We start from the raw sequence: 20,029 nt of genomic DNA, 5'->3' as shown, positions 1-20,029 counted from the left end.
TTATTTGGGGGAAAGAGAAAGGCAGAGAGTGACACATGTTACCACAAACCTGTCATTAACAATTACAAATCATGCATAGCAGTTTTAACATTTTCATTGCTACTGCTAAGGCAGTTAAGATACATCTTGAGAATCAGAAAGCATAAAAACATGTAGTTTAGCAGCCAAGCAGTAATACACAACTGCCACATCCACAGTAGAAGGTTTTTGTTGTTGTTGTTGATGATGTTGTAGGCTTTTTGTTTGTTTTTCGTTTAGCCTACATATTACAAGGGAAGATGACCATTTGACATTGAAAAATTAGCCTCTGAAAACAAACTTGTGTCATTTAAAACTGCTTCTTCGGTTGTTGGGCTGGGCTTCTGGGGGACTTCTCCAGCCCTCTTGTTTTTTGATCCTGACTTTTAGTCTTTGTTTTGGCACTACAGATCTGTGTCCCATTTGCATCTTGGGGCCTTACTTCCATGTGTCCAAAGAAAAAAGATTTCCAGTTTCCTCTTGGAGGAAACCCTAGGAGATTTGTGTAATGAGATTAAATTAGTTCATGAGCTGAATAATGCAGCTGATGAGCAAAGTGGAAGAAATCTGGACAGGGAAGAACATAGAGGTTCCCTCTGAAGACTGAGCTCTGAGGGGGCTCCATCAATAAATGCCCTCAGCCCACACAAGGCTGCTATCAGATGTGCATCACTGTGGATGCAGAGAATGTAGAGCACGTTCTCTGCAGAGACTGGTACTACTAAAGCACCCAAGCTTTCTTTTTCAGCACTGAGGGCTTCTCTTATGCATCATGTAATAAGCTGAATCTGGCAAAACCTGTTGACCATTTCCCCAGAAGGATACATGTGCTCTCACACACTCAAACTTTAGCAACTCACTCAATAATCACATTTGAAAGTCCTGATTCACCCCATTAATCTGAGCTTTATATGAAGAGCCATTTGGCACTGAGATGTGTACGTTTACATCTTAATGGAATTTAAGATGGATTCTGACCATTCAAGCACATACCATGTTTGTTCCTTCGTGTTATTCCGTTTCCATGCTAAAGCTAACAGGAGATGGAGAAAGAGAAGGCACAGGCCTTGTTTCCTTTGTAGTTCCTGATTATTTAGAAAATAATACATCTAGGGCCCATGAAATCACACATAGAGACACAGGCAATGAAACCTAGTGACCTGAATTCCATCCCCAGAGACTGTAAATTGTCCTCTGACCTCCACAATATGCACAGTATAGCATGTGTGAATGCCCCCTCCCCATATACCTGATATCACATGTTATGCATTAGGAAGAATAGGAAGAGACAGATCATTGGAATTGCTGCAAGACACCAGAATGAGTTTAGTAGACCCTAAGGGCTAAGGAGGATATGAATAAGCAAAGGGCAGTCTGTGGGGGTGTTTGGTTCTAACATGAGTCAGAGCAGAGTTGGCAAGGATCGTAAGGGAGTGGGGGCCTACCAGTGGAGCATTCCTCAGCTCAATGGCATATCCTCAGGGGGAGGGGGGAGCGCGTTTGAGATATGTGTCATGCCACCGGCTGGGATGCTTTTCCATCTGGGCAGGTTTGGTTTTAGGTGCCTGTCCACAAGCCAGTTGATGAGTAGCCCTGCAAGGCCCTCACTGCTACCTGAAAGGCAGCAAGTCACCAGCATAGGGGCCCTTACTGATCTAATGGAACTGGACTATGACATAGTAAGCTCTCAACTCTCATCTAGTCTGCTAGAACAGACTCTGTCCCAAGGTCCCAACTTTTCTCTTTACCTTCAGATGGAGTGCCGTCAGTAAAGTGGAGGGAGCCATAGCCAATCGACTGTTGGTATGGTTTACTGCGCCCCAGCACTTTTCAAAATAAAAGTTTTTGTGTATAATATAAGTCCTACCATGTAGAAACAAGTAAAAAATGATGCCTCTCAACAAATGTACGTATACAGTTACGAAAAGTTTTTAGAAACAGAACCCGGAGAGGCAGAGCTGCAGCAGCCTCATCACTCAGCAAGCCAGTCCCCAAACCAAACTCAGAACACACAAGATGCTGCCAAAGCCCAAATCTGTCTGAAAACACCTCTTACTCCCAGCCTTCCCAGCTTCCCCAGCCTCCCCAGCCTCCCCAGCCTCCCCAGCCTCCCCAGCCTCCCCAGCCTCCCCAGCCTCCCCAGCCTTCCCAGCCTCCCCAGCCTTCCCAGCCTTCCCAGCCTTCTGCCTGACAAGAAGGCATATCAGGCAGGGTCAGCTACTGCCTGACATCAGCTGAAGCACGAACAGGAACAGGATGAAAGACAACCTGCAGATGGAGTCCGGATGAGGAGGGGAGAAGTGGGATTTAACCGGGGTGTGAGCTTTCAGCGCCCTCTTTCACTCTCTCCTCTCCAGCTGCAGCAGCAGAGGACTGTTTCCCCTCACTCGGCACCTTCTTGCTTGGGACAGAGTGTTGTGTCTGTCTGTTTAGCTGAAGAGTGATCTGCTGAATCTGCTCCAGGAATTTCCTGGCCTGGGACCCCCACTGGGGGGTTGGGCCTGGGGTACAGGCTGATAGGCCACTTGTCTTGCTGAAGGTGTGCACACAGAGTCTCTTTAAGCTTTCCATGCAGGAATATCTTCCCTGTATTAGTTTCTTTGTTCAATTCAGCAGTTTATCAGTTGGACTCCATTTCCCAAGGCAGATACTGGGAACAATAGGAAAAAGAACTATGGCACAGGATTGGACCCCCCTCTATTCTTGGCTGGTCTCCATTTATTTTAATATGTTACCTTATTTCACTTCCTCTCTGTCACTAGGGTACAATGCACCTTTCTTATATCTGAGAGTGCCCCATTTTGTCACCAATTTGTCTTCATTGTAGAATGTATAGCACTTATGTTTTCTTCCGTACCATTTTTTATTGAAATAATTTCAGGTACTATAAAATTCAACCTTTTAAAATATGCAGTCTAATGAGTGTTAGCATATCCTTAATTGAAACCAATACAATCATCTCACTCCTGAATATGTTCATCTTGCCCAAAGGACATTCCATACTTACTAACAGTCACTATATTCTGACTCCTCTCCCCAGGTCCTGACATCCACTAACTTAATTTCTGTCTTTTCAGATTTATACTTTCAATTCATTTTATAGATGTAGAGTCATCAATGTGGTATTTGGGGACCAAGTTTATTCATGTAGTGTATTTGTTGTTGTTGTCTTGGTTTGGAAGAGGCTTATAACACTTCAAAACAGGCTTGTGTTAAACTCACTATTGTAGCCCAGGCTGGCTTTGAACTTTCAGCAAACCTCCTAGTCCACACCTTAGAACACTAGAATTAACATCCAACTCACTTATACTTTTTAAAGAATATTTTTATTTATTCTTTGACAATGTCATGTTTCTATATATCTTTATCATATCCACCTCAACTCCTCATCCCATCTTCCACGGTGTTTCCTGGGCCTTCGAGGGGGTAGTTGATATCGACGTCCCATTTAGGGCTGGGCACTCAACAGTCACTTACCAGTAATGCCACTGCACGACCAGAAGCAAAACCACCAAAAGCCTTCTCTTACCAAAGTTGAAAACAGGCCTAAATCTATGAGCATAAACATAAATAGTTATTAGGCTGTTTGGCAACCTGTTCGTTTAGCAAAACAACGGTAGTGGGTTTCTCACTAGGGCTTATGGCCTCCTTAACCAAGGACTTTGACCAGGTCCACAATAGTAGACACAGATTTCTTCCTCCACAGCAGGTCTTAAAAGACAGTCGGAAAGCAATTGGTTAATTAGTTAATTAGAAACATCAGTTTCCGGCTTCCCTGCTGGCTTCCGATTCTACTCACCGCAGTGGACATCAAGTGAAGAAGTAGTTAGGTGAAGAGGTGAGACTAAGGCTTGGCTATGATTGGAGGGAAGTAAGATGCTAAGTGAATGGAGAAATCGAGCAGAATCCTAAACTGAACATTTTTATGCAAGCCTTTCTGGAAAGCAGCTCAGATGCAGATTCAAAACAAGATGAAGCTCAATGAGATCAACACTCATCTTTGTTTAGCAAGTCCCGCAAGATATAGAGCAGGAAAGGGCATTGGAAGTGATATGCTGGGAGAAGGAGCTCAACTTGTGTTTCTCTTTCGTGGCTGTGGAAACCACCCACAATGACAAATCCATTTGTGACTATTCTGACCCTTAAAATCCTCCTGTCTGAGCACTCTTCAGCGATCCAAAGCCGAATTCAGCATGTGGGTGTGATAAGTGGCTCTAGCTAGAAAACAAATGTTGGGACAGAAATTACATTTGTCAACTTGGGGAGATGGCTGGTCCAGTAAGACCACTTACTACACAAACACGAGGAGCTGAGTTCAAGTCTAAAAACTCTACTTAAAAAGCCATTTGTGCTCACAAACACTTATAATCCTAGGGCTCTTGGGACCAAAGACAGGAGGATAGTAGAGAACTGATGGCTGCCAGCCTAGTTCCAGGCTCAATGATAGACCTATCTCAAGGGAGGAAGACAGAGTGCTATAGCACATGTTCCTTTGGCCTCCACTCCACCACACAGTTGTGGAAACCCACATATGCATACATATACATACATAAAAAGCAGGCAACACAGAGAGGCAAATACTAACACCAACTTGGCTATCACTGACAGGGAGAAGATGGGGTAAATGGAGTCCAGAGAACTAGGGCACAATAATATGAATTTAAGAGCTTGGAAATGAGTGACTAATCACCATCCAGGATCTGATAGCTTTTGAGAAATTCTACAAGAGATAACGACTGCATTTTACTTCATGAAGGTAAAAAGAAACATTGTTACTGTGTTGAAGGCCTGGATAATTTCTAACACAGTACATAATATTAGCTGATTAAATTATGGCTTCTCCTTTGGAGTTTAGTGAATACTTTGTACAGAAGCAGGATCTACCAGTGTAAGACCATGCTCACTGTAAGACCTATTCATTACATTCCAGCTCTTTCCTCATAAAAAATGCTTTCTGCCTTCAAGAAACCCCATCATTCCAAGCAAGTAATGATATAACAATAATTTTACATACTTATCAATAGTATGTAACCATTCTTATGTTGAAAACATTAGACATCTTGGTTACTTCTCACAAATCATGAAGCTGGTATTGTTAGCATCCCCATTCACAGATGGGAAAACTGAGGAAAAGAGCAATTGAGCAATCGACTCAGCTGCTAAGAACCAATAAATGATTATAACAAAGCTGAATATTAAACCCAGATAGGACATTCTGAAGTTAAGCATCGCCATCCACTTATAACAGAGTCCAGTGGCTACATTTTCAGCAGTCTCCCTAACATGAGTCTTGTGTTGGAAAAGTTCTACTTCCTTTATTCTGTTCCCTACAGTCTCATCATGCATAAAGCATCGAAGGGTCATGTCACAGTGTAATTAACAAGTGAACAATCTATTTTAAAATATGTGTTCCATTGGCATCCAGTATGAATTTTGTTGATGAAATTAGGGTACTCATTAAGGACCAGTGATAGGCCCTTCATAAAAGGAGCAACAGAATAATAAAGTTTTATGGGGACAGAGTTTGGTGAAGACCTGAAAATCATAATAATCTACTCTCAATGAATCTACTTAAGCCATCAATCCAAGGGGCCCTAGACTTGCAGCTCTGGAAGTATGAACCTAAATAGCATGTGTCACCATTACTTCTGGTGAACTCATTTGGTCTCACTGAGAATTTCAAGTGATCTGAACCCATAGACCTTAAACAATGTAACTTTATGGAAGGGAACAGCAGAATCCTATTGTAGGAGATAAAATCACCTACTTTCATCTAGCCTAACCACAATGGTCATCCTTCTACTCCTCATCTCACTACAGGATCACTTTGTCCGGGTCACAGGTGATTTCCTACAAGAACCCTTACTTGTGTCCTTTTTTTCTACTGAGGCAAAGATTTAATAGGCCTGCTCATTCTTACACAATGATATATGGAATAGCCCTCACCCACACTTTTCCTAAGGATGCTGAATTAATGGGGTCAGGAGAAATGCCCACTTGCTGAAATAAGACTGTGAAAGTTATACTTATCTGTTCCACAAGTAGGAATAGAGCTAGGCTACAAATGGCCAGTTTTGTAGGACAGAATTATGAATTCTCAGAAGAGACCCAAGTGGTTATCTTATATATGTATATATGTGTCTAATTCACACTATCCCACATAAAATCATTTATCTCTCCGCAACACATAATTCCTTCATAAGTATTATGGCTTTCTTGTGTAGCTTTTCTTAAGGAATAGAAGTGAATATGAATATCTACTCTTTAAAGAATATTATTATTATTATTATTATTATTATTATTATTATTATATAGTATGGAGTTCATAGTCATCTTATACCTTCTTATTTTTTTCATACTCTCTCTGTTAAGTCTTTTCATTTTCATATTCCCTCTCCATCCTGACATCTTGCCTCCTGAAATGGCCTGAATATATTCTAGTACTGTATCAGTGAAATATCACAAAAGCAGAAGTTATATTCAAGCTCACCCATGACACAAAGTATAAACAAGAGTAATGGCAGCAGAAAGGGTGTCCTTGTCTTTGTGATTAGCCCCTGATCCTTGGAAGTCCTAAGATGGTTTGTACTCATTTCATGACACTCTGAATTTGCATGTCTCCTGACCTCGAGGTTGCCTTTTCTGGGTAGCCAAGAATATTCTCACTAGGAAAACTGCTGTCTGGTGGTGAGGAGAATAGGAAAGGTAACAACCAGCATGAAGAATTCGGCTTCCAGAGAGTTCAGAGAATGATAGTACCAGGCAGGAAAAGAGTGATGTACCATAGAGTTTTTGGTAACATTTTCCAGCTACTCTGAAGAGAACAAAGGATAAAAGAAAGTAGGCTGTGACACAGGTATTCTCACTAAGATGTCAGTGGTAGTACTGTTGCATAAGAGACTTTTCCTAGGAAAATTCAGTGCATACACATCTATTTGCCTCAGGAAAGGAACCCACAACAGAACACACTAAGAGTTAAAGTATAGTTCAACTTGGCCAAGCGATGAGTTTTCACTGAGGTTATTAACAGGATCATTGGTGAGGATTTACTTACAGGAGTAAAGATGACTCGGAGGCATTGATAACATATATTTTTAAAATCAACAATAAAACACAAAGGCAACATAGGTGACAACAGTCACTAAAGCCACATCCTTGGATCTCTCTGCAAAACTTCCATGCAACACAACAGCTCCAAAAATCCCTTTTCTGCCACTTTCTGGCCAGCACCACTTCCTCCAATGGTTGTTTACTGTTTTGATAAAACAGGGCAGGGGCTTTTAGAATTTTATAAGTATCAGCCTTCCCAGACATGTGACAACCTCCTGAGATTTACCTCCTTCAGGAGGGGGTGTTTTGATCCCCAGGAAAGTTTGTTAGATTGCAAAATCTAACTGCAAAGTGACAACCACTTAGGCAACAGGATGACTCTCCAACGTTAGACTTCAGTAAGAGAAAAAGTAGTAATAAATATTTAAGGTAAGGAAGTCTTCTCTAAGCATCTCAGAAAATATAGCTCTGTTCATTTATAAGGTCATTCCTTCTGTAAACGAGAGGGAAATAAATGGGTTCTTTTCTAGCCCATTTGTAACAATATGTCTCAATGCTGGTCTGATTTCTTTGTGGTGTCTTTTTTCCACTACTTTTCATAGTGTTTTGTGGGAATTTAAGTAGAAACAGGGGACACAGAGAGACTAGAAGCTATGCAGCCTGGATACTTTTATTGTAGTATTCTCCTGAGGGGTCCTGGAGCCAGCTTGGGTTTACACTGATTTCCTGCCAGCTTTCAGCTAGGAGCACTGAAAATGTTCCAAGGATAGTTGGTTCAAAGCCCAGCCACCTCAGAAAATCTGGGAAAGGAGAGTATAGAGACTGGGGTGGCTTTTCTTGCTTATGTGGTTGGGAAGCATGCTGTGTTGGCCCTATAAAGATTTAAGAGGAGATTTGAGACATGTGCCCCATTCTTAGATAGAAAAACATAAACAAGGGAAAGTGGCTTGTGTGACATTAGAGGGAATTGATACTGGGCTGCCATTATGATTCATAGATACTATTCTAAAATTTTAGCACCTGTTTGTGAAAATAATGCACCCTGGAAGGCAGAAAAACTATTTGTGACTCTACTTTCCTACTGAACAGCTCTGTAACATGTGTCAAATCTTTTGGGGTTATCTGTGCCTTCATTTTCATAACTCTCTCCCCCAAACCATTAAGAATATTAGAAGAGTAAAACCAAAGATACTGAGATAGTTTTGTAGTATAATAATTGGTGGAAGCTTGACTATAATTTCTCTCATTTGCTTTACTTTCCATTCTCCCCTGTCTTCTGCTACCTCCCCTATTCTGCCGAGTAGATTAGTACACACCAAGTGCCACATTATCTACTCAGAGGACTACTACCAAAGAAGACTCAAGGTTTTACATCCAGTGGGAAACTTATCCCTGCAGGTACCCTGCCACTGGTGCCATTGAAGGCACAGTTGAAATGAATCCACATTCTTTTGAGGCTAAATATTTCCAAAGGGTGTGTGTGTGTGTGTGTGTGTGTGTGTGTGTGTGTGTGTTCCAAAAGATCTGCCAGCTTCTGTGAGAGTCATGGCAAATATTGTTTTATAGGTCATTGTATGTTTCCTTTACCACAAATGCTGAGATTTGGAATAATTAGAGCCCAGGGGACAAATGGCCCTGGTTCTGTCCTTTTCTCAAAGAGTTCCACTCATTTCTGCCAGCTGCAGCTGTCTGCTTGTATGCACACATGGGCAGGGCCAGGGACTCACGGTCCAGACAGAAAGTCAATTAGTATGAAACAAAATCTTTCTTAAAGCGTTCTTGTTTTTAAGGCAAAATTCAGGAACTATCCTGACATGCTCTAAGGGTCATGGGTAAGTAGTTAACATCGGAGGGAAGAAGTCAAGGTCAGATCAACTTATACAGAAAAGTAGAAAACTGAGTTTTTAGCCAAATCATTGAAGTTGATTAAAAGTGAAGTTTTCTGGTTATTTTAGGACACAGAATTGTAGTAAGATAATATAGCTTTCCTGGTTTGTTGGTTTGGGGTTTTGTTTTCATTAACTGGCCCTTTGCTTGTCATGGGTTTTAAGTGATTGGCACGTCTTTTGATAGTGGATAAGAATGAATTTCAGAATCAGGTATCATTCAGTATCCTGGTGCTGCCAATCACAGGTTGTGTGACCCTGGACACATAAATTATTTTTATGTGATACTGCACATCAAACTTGAAGGCATGTGCTCTGCCACTGAACTATGCTACAAACCCAAGTCATTAAATTTCTTAATTCTTACTTTCTTCATCTATAAAATTGGCATGACCATGTATGCATTAGGATGTTATGGATGAAAACCAATGAAATAGTGTTCTAAAAACACCATTTGCATAATATGCATAACACTTAAGACTCAATAAATGTTAACTATTTTTATATTATGATAATGATGACAAGTATTGTTGTTATTAGCCTTTATCAATTTTACCGCATCTTGAGAATGTCAGTTTGTTTTTAACAGTTATAGTGATGTGTAATTTATCCACATAAAGTGGACTCTTATTCATTGTATTTTTTACTGATAAAATCACCTTACTCCCTAAGCCACTCTCAAATGAAACTCACAGCTCCTGCTAGTTCACCTCCTCCATCATCCTGTGAAAACTCTTTCCACACATCAATGATTAGTGACCTTGGAACATACCCATTACAATTTTGGCGTATATTCTCTGTGTGTGCATGTATGTATGAGGAGAGATGCAGAAAGACAGAGACAGAGATAAAGAGAGACAGAGAGACAGAGGCAGACACAGACGGAGATCAAGAGCATACATACTCATGCAATACCAAATATACTAAAGGACATCCAGTGAAAAAGTTCTAGAGATCATTCACTGTAAGTTAACTCACTGGGTGAATTAACTTTTTCTGCTCTGTGACAGATGCATGCTAGACTCTGTCGAGTAGAAATACATGAAAGAGACTCAGTAGTCAAGAAATAATGCATGCAACATGTGTAAATAGGCTGACAGAAGGTGAAATTTAGTTTCAGGACACAGCATATTTTGAGTCTTGTTTTTGCTGTCTACTAGTTTTGTTACGTCAGGTAAGTCAATCTCATGATGTGTTTCTCTCCAATGAGAAATGAAGGTAAGAACCTAACATGCTTGGCATAGGTGGTTATACATCTCACTTTTAACAATGTATCTGCAGCCTTTTTGTAATGGTTTGCTATGTGACCATAGTCCACAGACACAGTAACATTCAAGTTCCAGATTGTGTGCTTTAGACATCAGGTGCTTTGAGAGGTCCACAGTGTGGGCTGGAGTCTTTGCACATCCTTGGGGAGAACAGGAGATGAGAGTTGAACCTTTATAGACAAGGACTTCAATAGGAGAAAAGAGTGAAGGAAGAAAGCTGTCTCAGTGGAGGAATTAATAAGTAACCACAGAGAAGTTGATGCAAATGCATGATAAACTATGTAAAACATTACAAGGGATATTGTTTCCAGAGCAGTTACAATAGACAATAAATGGTTCTTCTGAAGGCCTAAGAGAAAACTAAATACTAGTAGTACGGACTTCTTTTTAGGTACATTAATATCTTATCCATGCTGGACCAAGTATAAGTTTAATCAAGGCAAAACCTTGTCCTCATTTCTCTAGTGCTTATGGTAGTGCTTGGCACGTAGCAAATGTTCAATAAATTCTAAAGAAAATCACACAGTCAGCTGTGATTTTTTCCGTGGCTGTTTTAACCTCTTGTGCTAGGATTGTGTTTTAACTCTTTTTGTGTAGTACAGCCCCATCTGCTGTAGAGAATTATGAAATTTGTTGCAGTTTATGCCAATACTTGATGTGTCTTTTTTCCTTGTTTTCCTCCTCCACTCTGTTCCAGAAGACTCCTTACCACCGGTGAACAATAAGGTGACCAGTAAGTCATGCGAATACAATGGAACCACTTACCAACACGGAGAACTGTTCATGGCTGAAGGGCTCTTTCAGAACCGGCAACCCAATCAGTGCAGTCAATGTAGCTGCTCGGTAAGACCCTGCCTTCCAGTGCCGATGCCACTCTGTACCCAGATAGGGAAGTAGCTGCCTCTGCATCTGTGTTTTTATGGAAGCTGACACTATCAGGCGTTTGAGTGAAGATGAGTTGAATTGAAATAGTGAGCCTCCCTGCCTGTTCAAGTTAGAACAACTGTCAAAAAGGTCCAAATCAATTATAGCCAAGGCTTACAGCCATGAGAGTGCTAAAATGAGCAAAGATGAGCTGTTTAATTTAATCAGCATGCAGTTTCCTAAGTGTTTATATCACCTAGCCCTTTACCTTAAGGATTCATAGCTATTGAAGTCTTGGTGATGCCGTAGGTGCAACACTACTATTGCTCTAGGACCACTTGATCCAATTTTCAAGAAAACTGGGCATCTATTTGTTCCTTTCCTATTTCTAGGCATTTCATACCTGGAATATATTGTTATTCTTTTCATCTTATCACCAATAGGTAGTCATTCTCAATTTTGTACAATGAGAAAATTACGTTAATGTCTGATCACAATAATTCCAATACACTGTCACTGTGTACACTTTATAGAGTCTAGCATCTATGTCCATTCCTAATTGTTCAGTACAGAGAATGTTAGACCAAACAATAAAATAGAGTAGATATTTAGAATGAAGCAGAAGAGGAGCAATCAATGGATCTTTAGAGCTAGTGGATTCTGGAAATGGGGGGATCAGTTTTGAGGACATGGATCCTAGTAGGATTCTCTAGCAGATGTCCCCTTATGCCCTTGAGTGTATATGAATAGTACAAATGGACTTAATCGCTTGCAAAAAAAGGACAAGACATTAGGAGGGGTTGGGGATGGGGGTGAATAGGGGGGGAGTTAGGGGAAGAGTAAGGATTGGATTTGACCAAAATACGTTAGTATGCATGTGTGAAATTCTCAAAGCATTAGTAAAACTGTATGCTTTTAACTATTAGAGGGCGGTACTAGAAGAGTGCCTCAAGTTGGAGAAGAAGCTGAGCTACACAGCAAGAACTTGCCTCAAAAAAAATGACAACAAAAAGATAAACAAAAGATGAAACTGAAAGGAACTTAGAAACATCTTTACTAATTGACAGAGGCTATATAAACACTGGATAATCGAGGAAAATGGTAGAATCTCTCCCAGTTGGAACTTTTAGTGAAAACGTGGTATCTCAGTAATGTGAGAGAATATTATTGTGACATTGTTTCTCTAATGGCCTTCCTGGCCTTAGTAGCATGTGTATTCAAGAAAAAAAAAAAAACCCACAAAGTTTTCTGGGTAACATTTAAAAGGTAGAATTTTAGGACATTTGAATAATTTAACTTACAGATACAACTCCCAGTAAAACAGCTCCTCTCCCTTACTTAACATGGGATTGAGCTCTGGAATTAAGATAACCTTGTATAATTTTATTCCCCACAAAAATACCTTGCGTTTTTGGTTTTGAGAGAAGACGCTACTAAATTTTTTTAAATAGTAGCTATAACACAAATCCTGATTTCGATACACTCTCTACAGCCAGCTTGAGATATGATAAGGACCAAAGGAAATAACACTAAGAGAGAGGAACAAGATTGTGAGGGTTTCGAGGCTGGTGACATCCCTCCAGGAACACTGTTTCTTTGAGTCAGGATACCTGACAAAGATTGTGAACTTTTTGGAGAGTTCATCTTTTTCATGAAGAAATAGGAAGTAGGGAAGGAAACAGCACCCAGCAAAATGATGGAAGAGTCTAAAACAAACTCTAAGAGGGAGAACATTGCCGTGTTCTCAGTCCTCACTATATCCCTGGTACTAATGTAATTCCTGAAAAAATACTTATCTCAGATCATCCTAGAAGGAATTCTCCTTTTCCTTGGCAGGAGGGGAATGTGTACTGTGGTCTCAAGACTTGCCCCAAACTGACCTGTGCTTTCCCAGTCTCTGTTCCAGATTCTTGCTGCCGAGTATGCAGAGGTAAGTGTCTTATATTCCAAGAATCTGAATACTGCCATCCTAAGTAGCAGAATTTAGGAAAGAGCAAAATATCTGTTTGGTTTCTCTGCCTTTGTTTATAGAGATACTCTCAAATTATATATCAAATGGACACATCATCACCTCAACCTAGTCTTTCCTTCATTTGCATCTATGTTTGGCTTTACAGTGGTACTGTATTCTCTTTCTAAGTTCCTGAGCTCACACTTAATTACCTTAACTTGTTCTTTGTTGCCTTTTCTCAAGTTGCCAAATCTACCAACATGCCTTTCTCGTCCGTCCCAGTAGCAATATTAATATTTTCTTCTTTAGATGCGCACAATCAGTGAATGTATTAACTATGACCTGTGTGCTAAATTAAAACTAAACCATGCCCAAGGCTATGTCTATAATATATGCATATGAGATATTGCTAGACTGTGTATTATCTCTATATGAATTACAAAAAGGAACCCCATACTTAGGACACTCTCTTGTCATTCTCCAGAAAGCCCTTATACCTTCATTTGTGATACCCTGGGTCAGGACAAAACCTAATGTAGCCATAGCAAAGAAATGTTTTTTGACCTTTCAGAACTCATATTTCACCAGAGAAGACACAAATAAATAAATAAGCAAGCAAATATCTATATACATACAGAATAAATATTATTAAGGTAATAAATTAAAAATATTTTAAAATTCAGAGGTTTACACTTTAGTTGTAAGGAAGGCACTGGATAGAGAATCTTGAAACTCAAACCTGAAAGATGAAAAGGAGTTGTCCATGCAAAGAGCCTGGGGAAGAAAATTCCAGACAGAAATGAAAAATAACTAGTTCTAAGGCCTCAGGAAAGGAAGTGCTTGGAGCATTCCAAGAGTCTGAGGAACAGTGTGGCTGGAATAAGGTGGTTGAAACTGGCAAGAGATGAGATGGAGCCAAGGAGAAGAACAGAAGTTAGGACATGCAAGTTTTTAGTGCCCTGAGAAACCAGTGGAATCTTGTGAGCAAGAGTGCTGCACGGTTCCAAAAAGGTTCCAAAAAGGTCCCAGTGGTTCTTTTTGTCCAGGTTTTATTAAAGGGAAGCAATAATACAGGAGGAGAGACCTGAAACGTTGGAAGAGTGACCTTTCCAACATGGAAGGATAAGGCTTGCTCTGAGATCACGATGCAGAGAAGTTCTAAGTACAGCCTGTGGGATCATAATGAGTTTCAGCCCAACATGGCTGTTTCCTAGCTGCCTGACCACCATCAACCTGCCTAACAGTCTCTACAATAAGGAAAATGGTTATAAGATTTAAGTGGGATAATGCACATATATGTATGCATTGTCACAGTGTTATTACATTTGAGTCAGAATAGTAAAAATTGAGATATCATGCCCTTTCCTATCTTTTGACCTTTGTTCTCATTTAATTTTAATATAGCCTAAAGTCTAAAATCCTTTATGCACAGAGATGTGCATGAGGTTGATAATATAACCATCTGGTCATTTCCAGTCTTTAGGCCAAAAATATTTTATTTGAAAAGGGGGATACAAAAAAATATAAACTATCAAACAATTGATAAAAGAAAGGACATTGTGAAATAGAGTGTTATTATATCAAATAAGCTGTATGCTGCAGCAAACAGGCTCTCAAGACATAAGGACATGGCTTTGACATTATAGGACCACCATCTACACTATTCCGTTAGACAAGACACTTAACCACCCAGAGCCTGGGATCTCTCAGCTGTGACAATGAAGGATGTGATATTCACCACCCACAGTGGTTGTAAAGATTAACTGCAATGGCATAGAGTGCCAGGATAAGACCTCATAGAGAGTGATTGTTTAAGAAGTGGCAATTATCCTGTAGTTAAGTAGAACTGAGCCTTCTCGTATTTGATAGATTTGCCTTTTATTTATTTAATCTCCACAGACAGAGCTTTATTTCTAGTCCTTCTTGTGGGAACAGATCCTAGCACTGACTGTCTTCAATTCTCTTGTCATGATTTAAATTTTCCCTTTTAGTGAGTCCTCAGAAGCAGCAGATGAAAGCTCATTATTACTGATCATGTATTGTCCCTTCATATGCTTGACAATTCGTTAAATTCTTCCTTTGGCATCTCTAGCCTAAATGCACCATTTTCTTTCATCTTTCTTTATAAAGACTAAATCCCCCACTTTTATAAAAATTGTTTTTTCTGTGCCTCCAATTTCTTTACATCTCTCAGTTGTATATAATGTGCTTGAAATGCCTTTGAAGTTCCCATTTCTGAAGCACCTAGTTATTTTTTCTGTTGAAATGATGTTTGTACAAAGGTGTATCTTGTAGAAGCATATTACTCACACAGCAGGGAACCCAGACACTTCTTCCTTATGCTGACCACCCTAACTGCAGGCCAAATACTGAAGAAAAAAAACAACAACCTTTTGAGTGCTGAACTTGCAAACCTTCATATAAAGGGCCCCATTGAAACAGCCTGTCTGCACTGTCACCAAACACTAATTCTCGCCTTTCTCCCTGGGTCAGACAGCAATCCCAGACTCAGATTGAATCTCAGCCCCAGCCTCAGTTGTTTAGACATGTCTGTGAGCCTGGGACAGTCAGGAGAGTGTTGGCAGGGTGCGTGTCATTGCTGGCACCTCAGCAAACCTCATCTGGACTGGAAGCATAGTGAAAACAGCCGCTAGAACCATAAGGGAAACTTTATCAGAAGAAAACATCTCTTCAGAGATTGTACTACTGCCATATATGGGGCAGGCAGACCTCAAACCAAACCCACACCCAGCTTTCCCCCCACCATTTATCATTTCGGCTTCCCGTCTCCTGCCTATGTTGCCAAGTCAAAGGGGAAGGCTATGTACTTGGACTATAGACAAAGGGGAAGAATTTGGGGTAAGCTGCTGAATGTATTCAAAGGCAATCGCGTATTTTATATGTAGTGTGGATATGTAACACTTACTACATAACAGGCAGTATGTAAGTGCTTTCAGGTGGAGTAACTCACTTGATCTGCACAACAATAGTGGGAACTGGTTTTCTTCCTATTCTACAGCTACAAAGTGAAGACTGAGACCCTAAGTGATCTGTCCCAGAGCAAGAGACTAAGCGGCAGAATCAAAAACTGAGTCTAGTCATTCCAATTCCAGTGTCCCAAATTAGTAACCACAAAAACCGTTGGGATACTTTTCTTATTTACTTACATCATTATGTGCTAAATCCTTCTCTTTCCCCCAGAAAACAAAGGTCCTAAGAGCAAGTTCCAAGCCTATTTTTGTCTATCATTTTCTCTCTAGCACTGAAATAGGGCAAGGTGCATAGTAGTTACTTGACAATGTTCTTGTGAATAAATGGAAACAGATATCTACAACCAAGAATCTTTGAGTATGAAGAGAGAGACGGGTGGGATGAAAAGGTCCCCTCCAGTTGTCAAGTGGGTAGACTGAGACCTTATAGAGAAGGGCGGGCAGTACAACTTCCTCTTAAGAGGATTTACCTACACCACGTGCCATATATGTTCCTTTTTCTCCTTTACTGTCTTGCACCAGGAAACATTCTTGTCACAGTGCTGTAAATGTGTCACAACAGTTAGTGAGGCAATTACTAATTTGGGGCTCTGGAGTCAGCATGACTAGGTTCTTTTTTTCTTTTTCTTTCTTTTTTTTTTTTTTTTTTTTTTGGTTTCTGTTTGTTTGGTTTGCTTTTTATTCCCATGGATTCTTGCACAAATCATGTAACTTACAATATATATCATATACCACCAAGGACGGGTGTTATAAAAGTCAGTACCTGAAAGAAGGGAGGGTCTGATCCTGAGAGTAGGACTGGAATCCCTGGAGGAACTCCTTTCTGTCAACTCCTGTGATTTCCACATCACTTTGTGCACTCCAGAGTGAGGAAAGTGGAAAAACAGTGACAGTCCTATAGTCACTGAATCTTTTCATTTCTGATGCTATGATGAAACTAGCACTCCCATCCATCCCCCGCCCCCCGCCCTTTTGTCCTACATCACATGTGGTCCCTGATACTTTAATTCATTGTTACTTGTTTAGGTAGGTGAGTGAACAGAGTTGCTCGTTGTTTTGTTTTTGTTTTTAAGCTTGAAATGGAATGTCCCTATTTAGCCTAGGCTTGCCTCACATTTGTGATCCTCCTGCCTCAGTTTCCCTGATGCTGGGATTATAGGCATGCACCACCACACCTAGCTCTTTGAAGGGCTTGGCTTGTTTGTAAAGGCTTTTAAAACAATCTGGTTCTTCCTTTGCCTGCAACTAACCCCCATTTCATTGACAGGAACACACACACCCAGACCCTGTGGCTCAGACTATGTCATTTCCCCTTGTGCTACATATCTCTCTTCAACTTTCCCCACCACAAGCTTTAAATGACACCTCCCTTTCACCTATTAAAATGTAATCATTCTTTCAGGAGCACAGCTGAAACCACTGATTCGTATTTTTTAATAGTCTTTTTATTTATTACTTGGCAACTTCATACATGTATATAATAAATTTTGTTCATAATCACCCCCTCTTGCCCTCTTATCCCCCTCCTCCTGAAACCCTTATTCACTACAATTCTCCCTCGCTTGCCAAGCATTTATCAACAGTTATTGAAACATCACTTCTAATAGCTGTGACAGGTGCATTGGGCATTTTGACTTCCTTCTTTAATTAACTGTAGATCTTAATCTGGTCCCTACATTATAATCACAACATGATCACTACATGATTACAACACAATATCTGAGACAAGGTCATTGCTAAAGTCAAGAGGTATATCTCAGAGTTCTAGAGGTTAGAAATTTGAGACTGGGTTACTTTGTCTGTTAGATGAGGGCCACATGCTTTTCCATCCATGGCAAAAAAAAAAAGTGGGATAGAAAACTGGTAGTTTCAGAAGCAAGAAAGAGTACAGAGAAGCTGAGCTGATTTTTTTCTACTCTTACAAGAGATCCAGTCTTCAAAGAAAGATGGTAACTTCTCTTGCCTGGTGTGTGCATGTCTCTAACGTCTCTCTCCAGTACTGTAATTACTTAAAAGCTAAAACCCATGTTGTGTAAGCGAAACTTTATGTCTGTTCACTAGCAGCTTTCCATTTCTCCTTCCAAAATGAGTAGGTTATACACCCATTAAATATCATACCTATACTTAACAATGGGTACTTATACAGTTTTAAAAGGCATTCCATCTTAAAAAATTTGTGCTGAAATAAAATAATGTTTATTTGTACTGAAATAAAATAATGTTGACTTTAGTGTAGTCTCATCTACACTTGAAAATAATTGAAACACCACATTTTCAAGGCTATACAAAAGTCTGACCACTGTCAGTAATATCTTGTTAACAGTGCATCACCTCTGGTCAGGAATATGTAACCATATTAGAGATATTCCAGTGTTGCCTGCCCTTCCTGCACCCCAACTTCCAACTAGAACCTTTAGCTTCCATGGACATTTTCTAGGTTTTTTTTGCTTTCTCTCCATTCTTTCTTGTCAGAATTCATCCCTACATTATTGTGAACTGTCTCAGGACCCCCATCCTCATGTTTCTTTTTGGCATGTATCTTATTTCTATTCTATTGCTTCCTTTGAACAGTGGATGGGATACCACTGTATTTCATATAGAATTTAAATTAGTAGTCGACTGTTCTAATTGGCCATCTGGGATAGTCTGCCAGGGTCAATAACATCTCAATCCTTTTGTAGAGTTTTAGGTTTTTTTTTTTTTTCTGTGATTGTATTAGTGTGGTTATAAAAATGAAGAATTCCCAACACAGCATTTTATATAAATTATTTCTTTATGGGTGGTTAAAGTCTCTTTTTAGCCTCATTCTTTTCTAAAATACTTTTAGAAATCCTCTAGCTGCCCAGAAGTTCACTATTGGATGTGCCCATTGCTCACATTAATGGAGTCTCTACGAGCCTAGACTCCAACATTTATAGGAATCTGTCTGACTCTTGGTTACCAACATGAGAAAATGGTAAAGAACTATGAAAGAGCCTAAGCATGCTTAGAAAATCTGAGACATCCCCTGTCTCATATATATGTATAGGTATGTGCCTTGATCTTGTATATCTATGGCTGTGTGTCTGTGTATACGTATTCATGTGCAGAACCTTGTGCAGAACCTTGGCATCTGATGATTTAGAAACAAAATGTTCCTTTTCCTGTGTGAGGGTTAAATTATCTCCTTACTAGGCTCTGCTTGCTTAGTTGATCTAAACTCTTTCTTCTGTTAAATACCTATACTTGTGTAGGAGTCCTTGAATCTTGTTCTTTTCCCACTTACTCTGTCTCAGCTGTTTTTGAGGAGAAGGAGGAAAAATCAGTAGAGAGAAAGGTAATAGGCAATGCTCACCTGATAATTTCCATGTGCTAGGCACTGTTCCAAACATTTTCTATATATACTAACTCATTTATTCTTCAAAAGCCTTCAAGGTAGGCATTACTGCATCTGTTTTAATAATAAGGGAAATGACACACAATGAAGTTGATGGATTTGTCGAAAGTCACACATGCAGAAAGATGGAAAGCTTGGGTTTGCAGCCAGACTCTGCAGTTCCACTCTGCTCTCTTAGACATTTAACATATGCGGCCTTTCAACTTGGGGAAATGAAGCAACTTTGAGAATTCTGTTATCTCTAAGGCTATGGAGAAATGCAGTCTATGTGATGATTTTTGTCTCCAGAGACTAGATATGGTACTCTGGGAAACCTTGACCCCATTTTTAATGATGAGTTTGGATATATTTAGCTATATCACCATTGAAAGACTAGAGTGTTAGCCATGCGCACCAGGTACTTACTGGTTGATCTACCATATCTATGCCTCTGAAACTCAGCTGCAAATGGGTTCACACTCACAATGCAGCTTTATAAAAGTATTGTTCATTTTTTTTCTGGGTAATTGTCTTGTACATAGCAGGTAGAGCTCTCATAAATTGCTTTCTTTGTACTTGATCTTCCATTTTCCCTCAAAAGCTCTTTCACTATCTGCCTCTGTTCTTCTGGTCTCAACTCATTCCTC

The 20,029-nt window shown here is 39.9% G+C and overlaps 1 protein-coding gene across 2 annotated transcripts in view; it reads left to right on the top strand.

Moving 5' to 3' along the window:
- Nucleotides 1-20,029, top strand: part of Chrdl1 (chordin like 1) — a 102,901-nt gene that overhangs the window by 52,743 nt on the left and 30,129 nt on the right. Inside the window, exons 5-6 of one of the 2 annotated variants that reach the window (XM_034485610.2) lie at nucleotides 10,920-11,065; nucleotides 12,923-13,016. In XM_034485610.2, the coding sequence (XP_034341501.1) occupies nucleotides 10,920-11,065; nucleotides 12,923-13,016 (240 nt within the window). The remainder of the gene's footprint in view (nucleotides 1-10,919; nucleotides 11,066-12,922; nucleotides 13,017-20,029) is intronic. The other variant, XM_034485611.2, reaches the window with a different exon arrangement.

The sequence above is a fragment of the Arvicanthis niloticus genome, chromosome X, assembly GCF_011762505.2.
Source record: "Arvicanthis niloticus isolate mArvNil1 chromosome X, mArvNil1.pat.X, whole genome shotgun sequence".
In the NCBI taxonomy this organism is placed as follows: domain Eukaryota; kingdom Metazoa; phylum Chordata; class Mammalia; order Rodentia; family Muridae; genus Arvicanthis; species Arvicanthis niloticus.
This window is presented reverse-complemented; position numbering and strand designations above follow the sequence as displayed.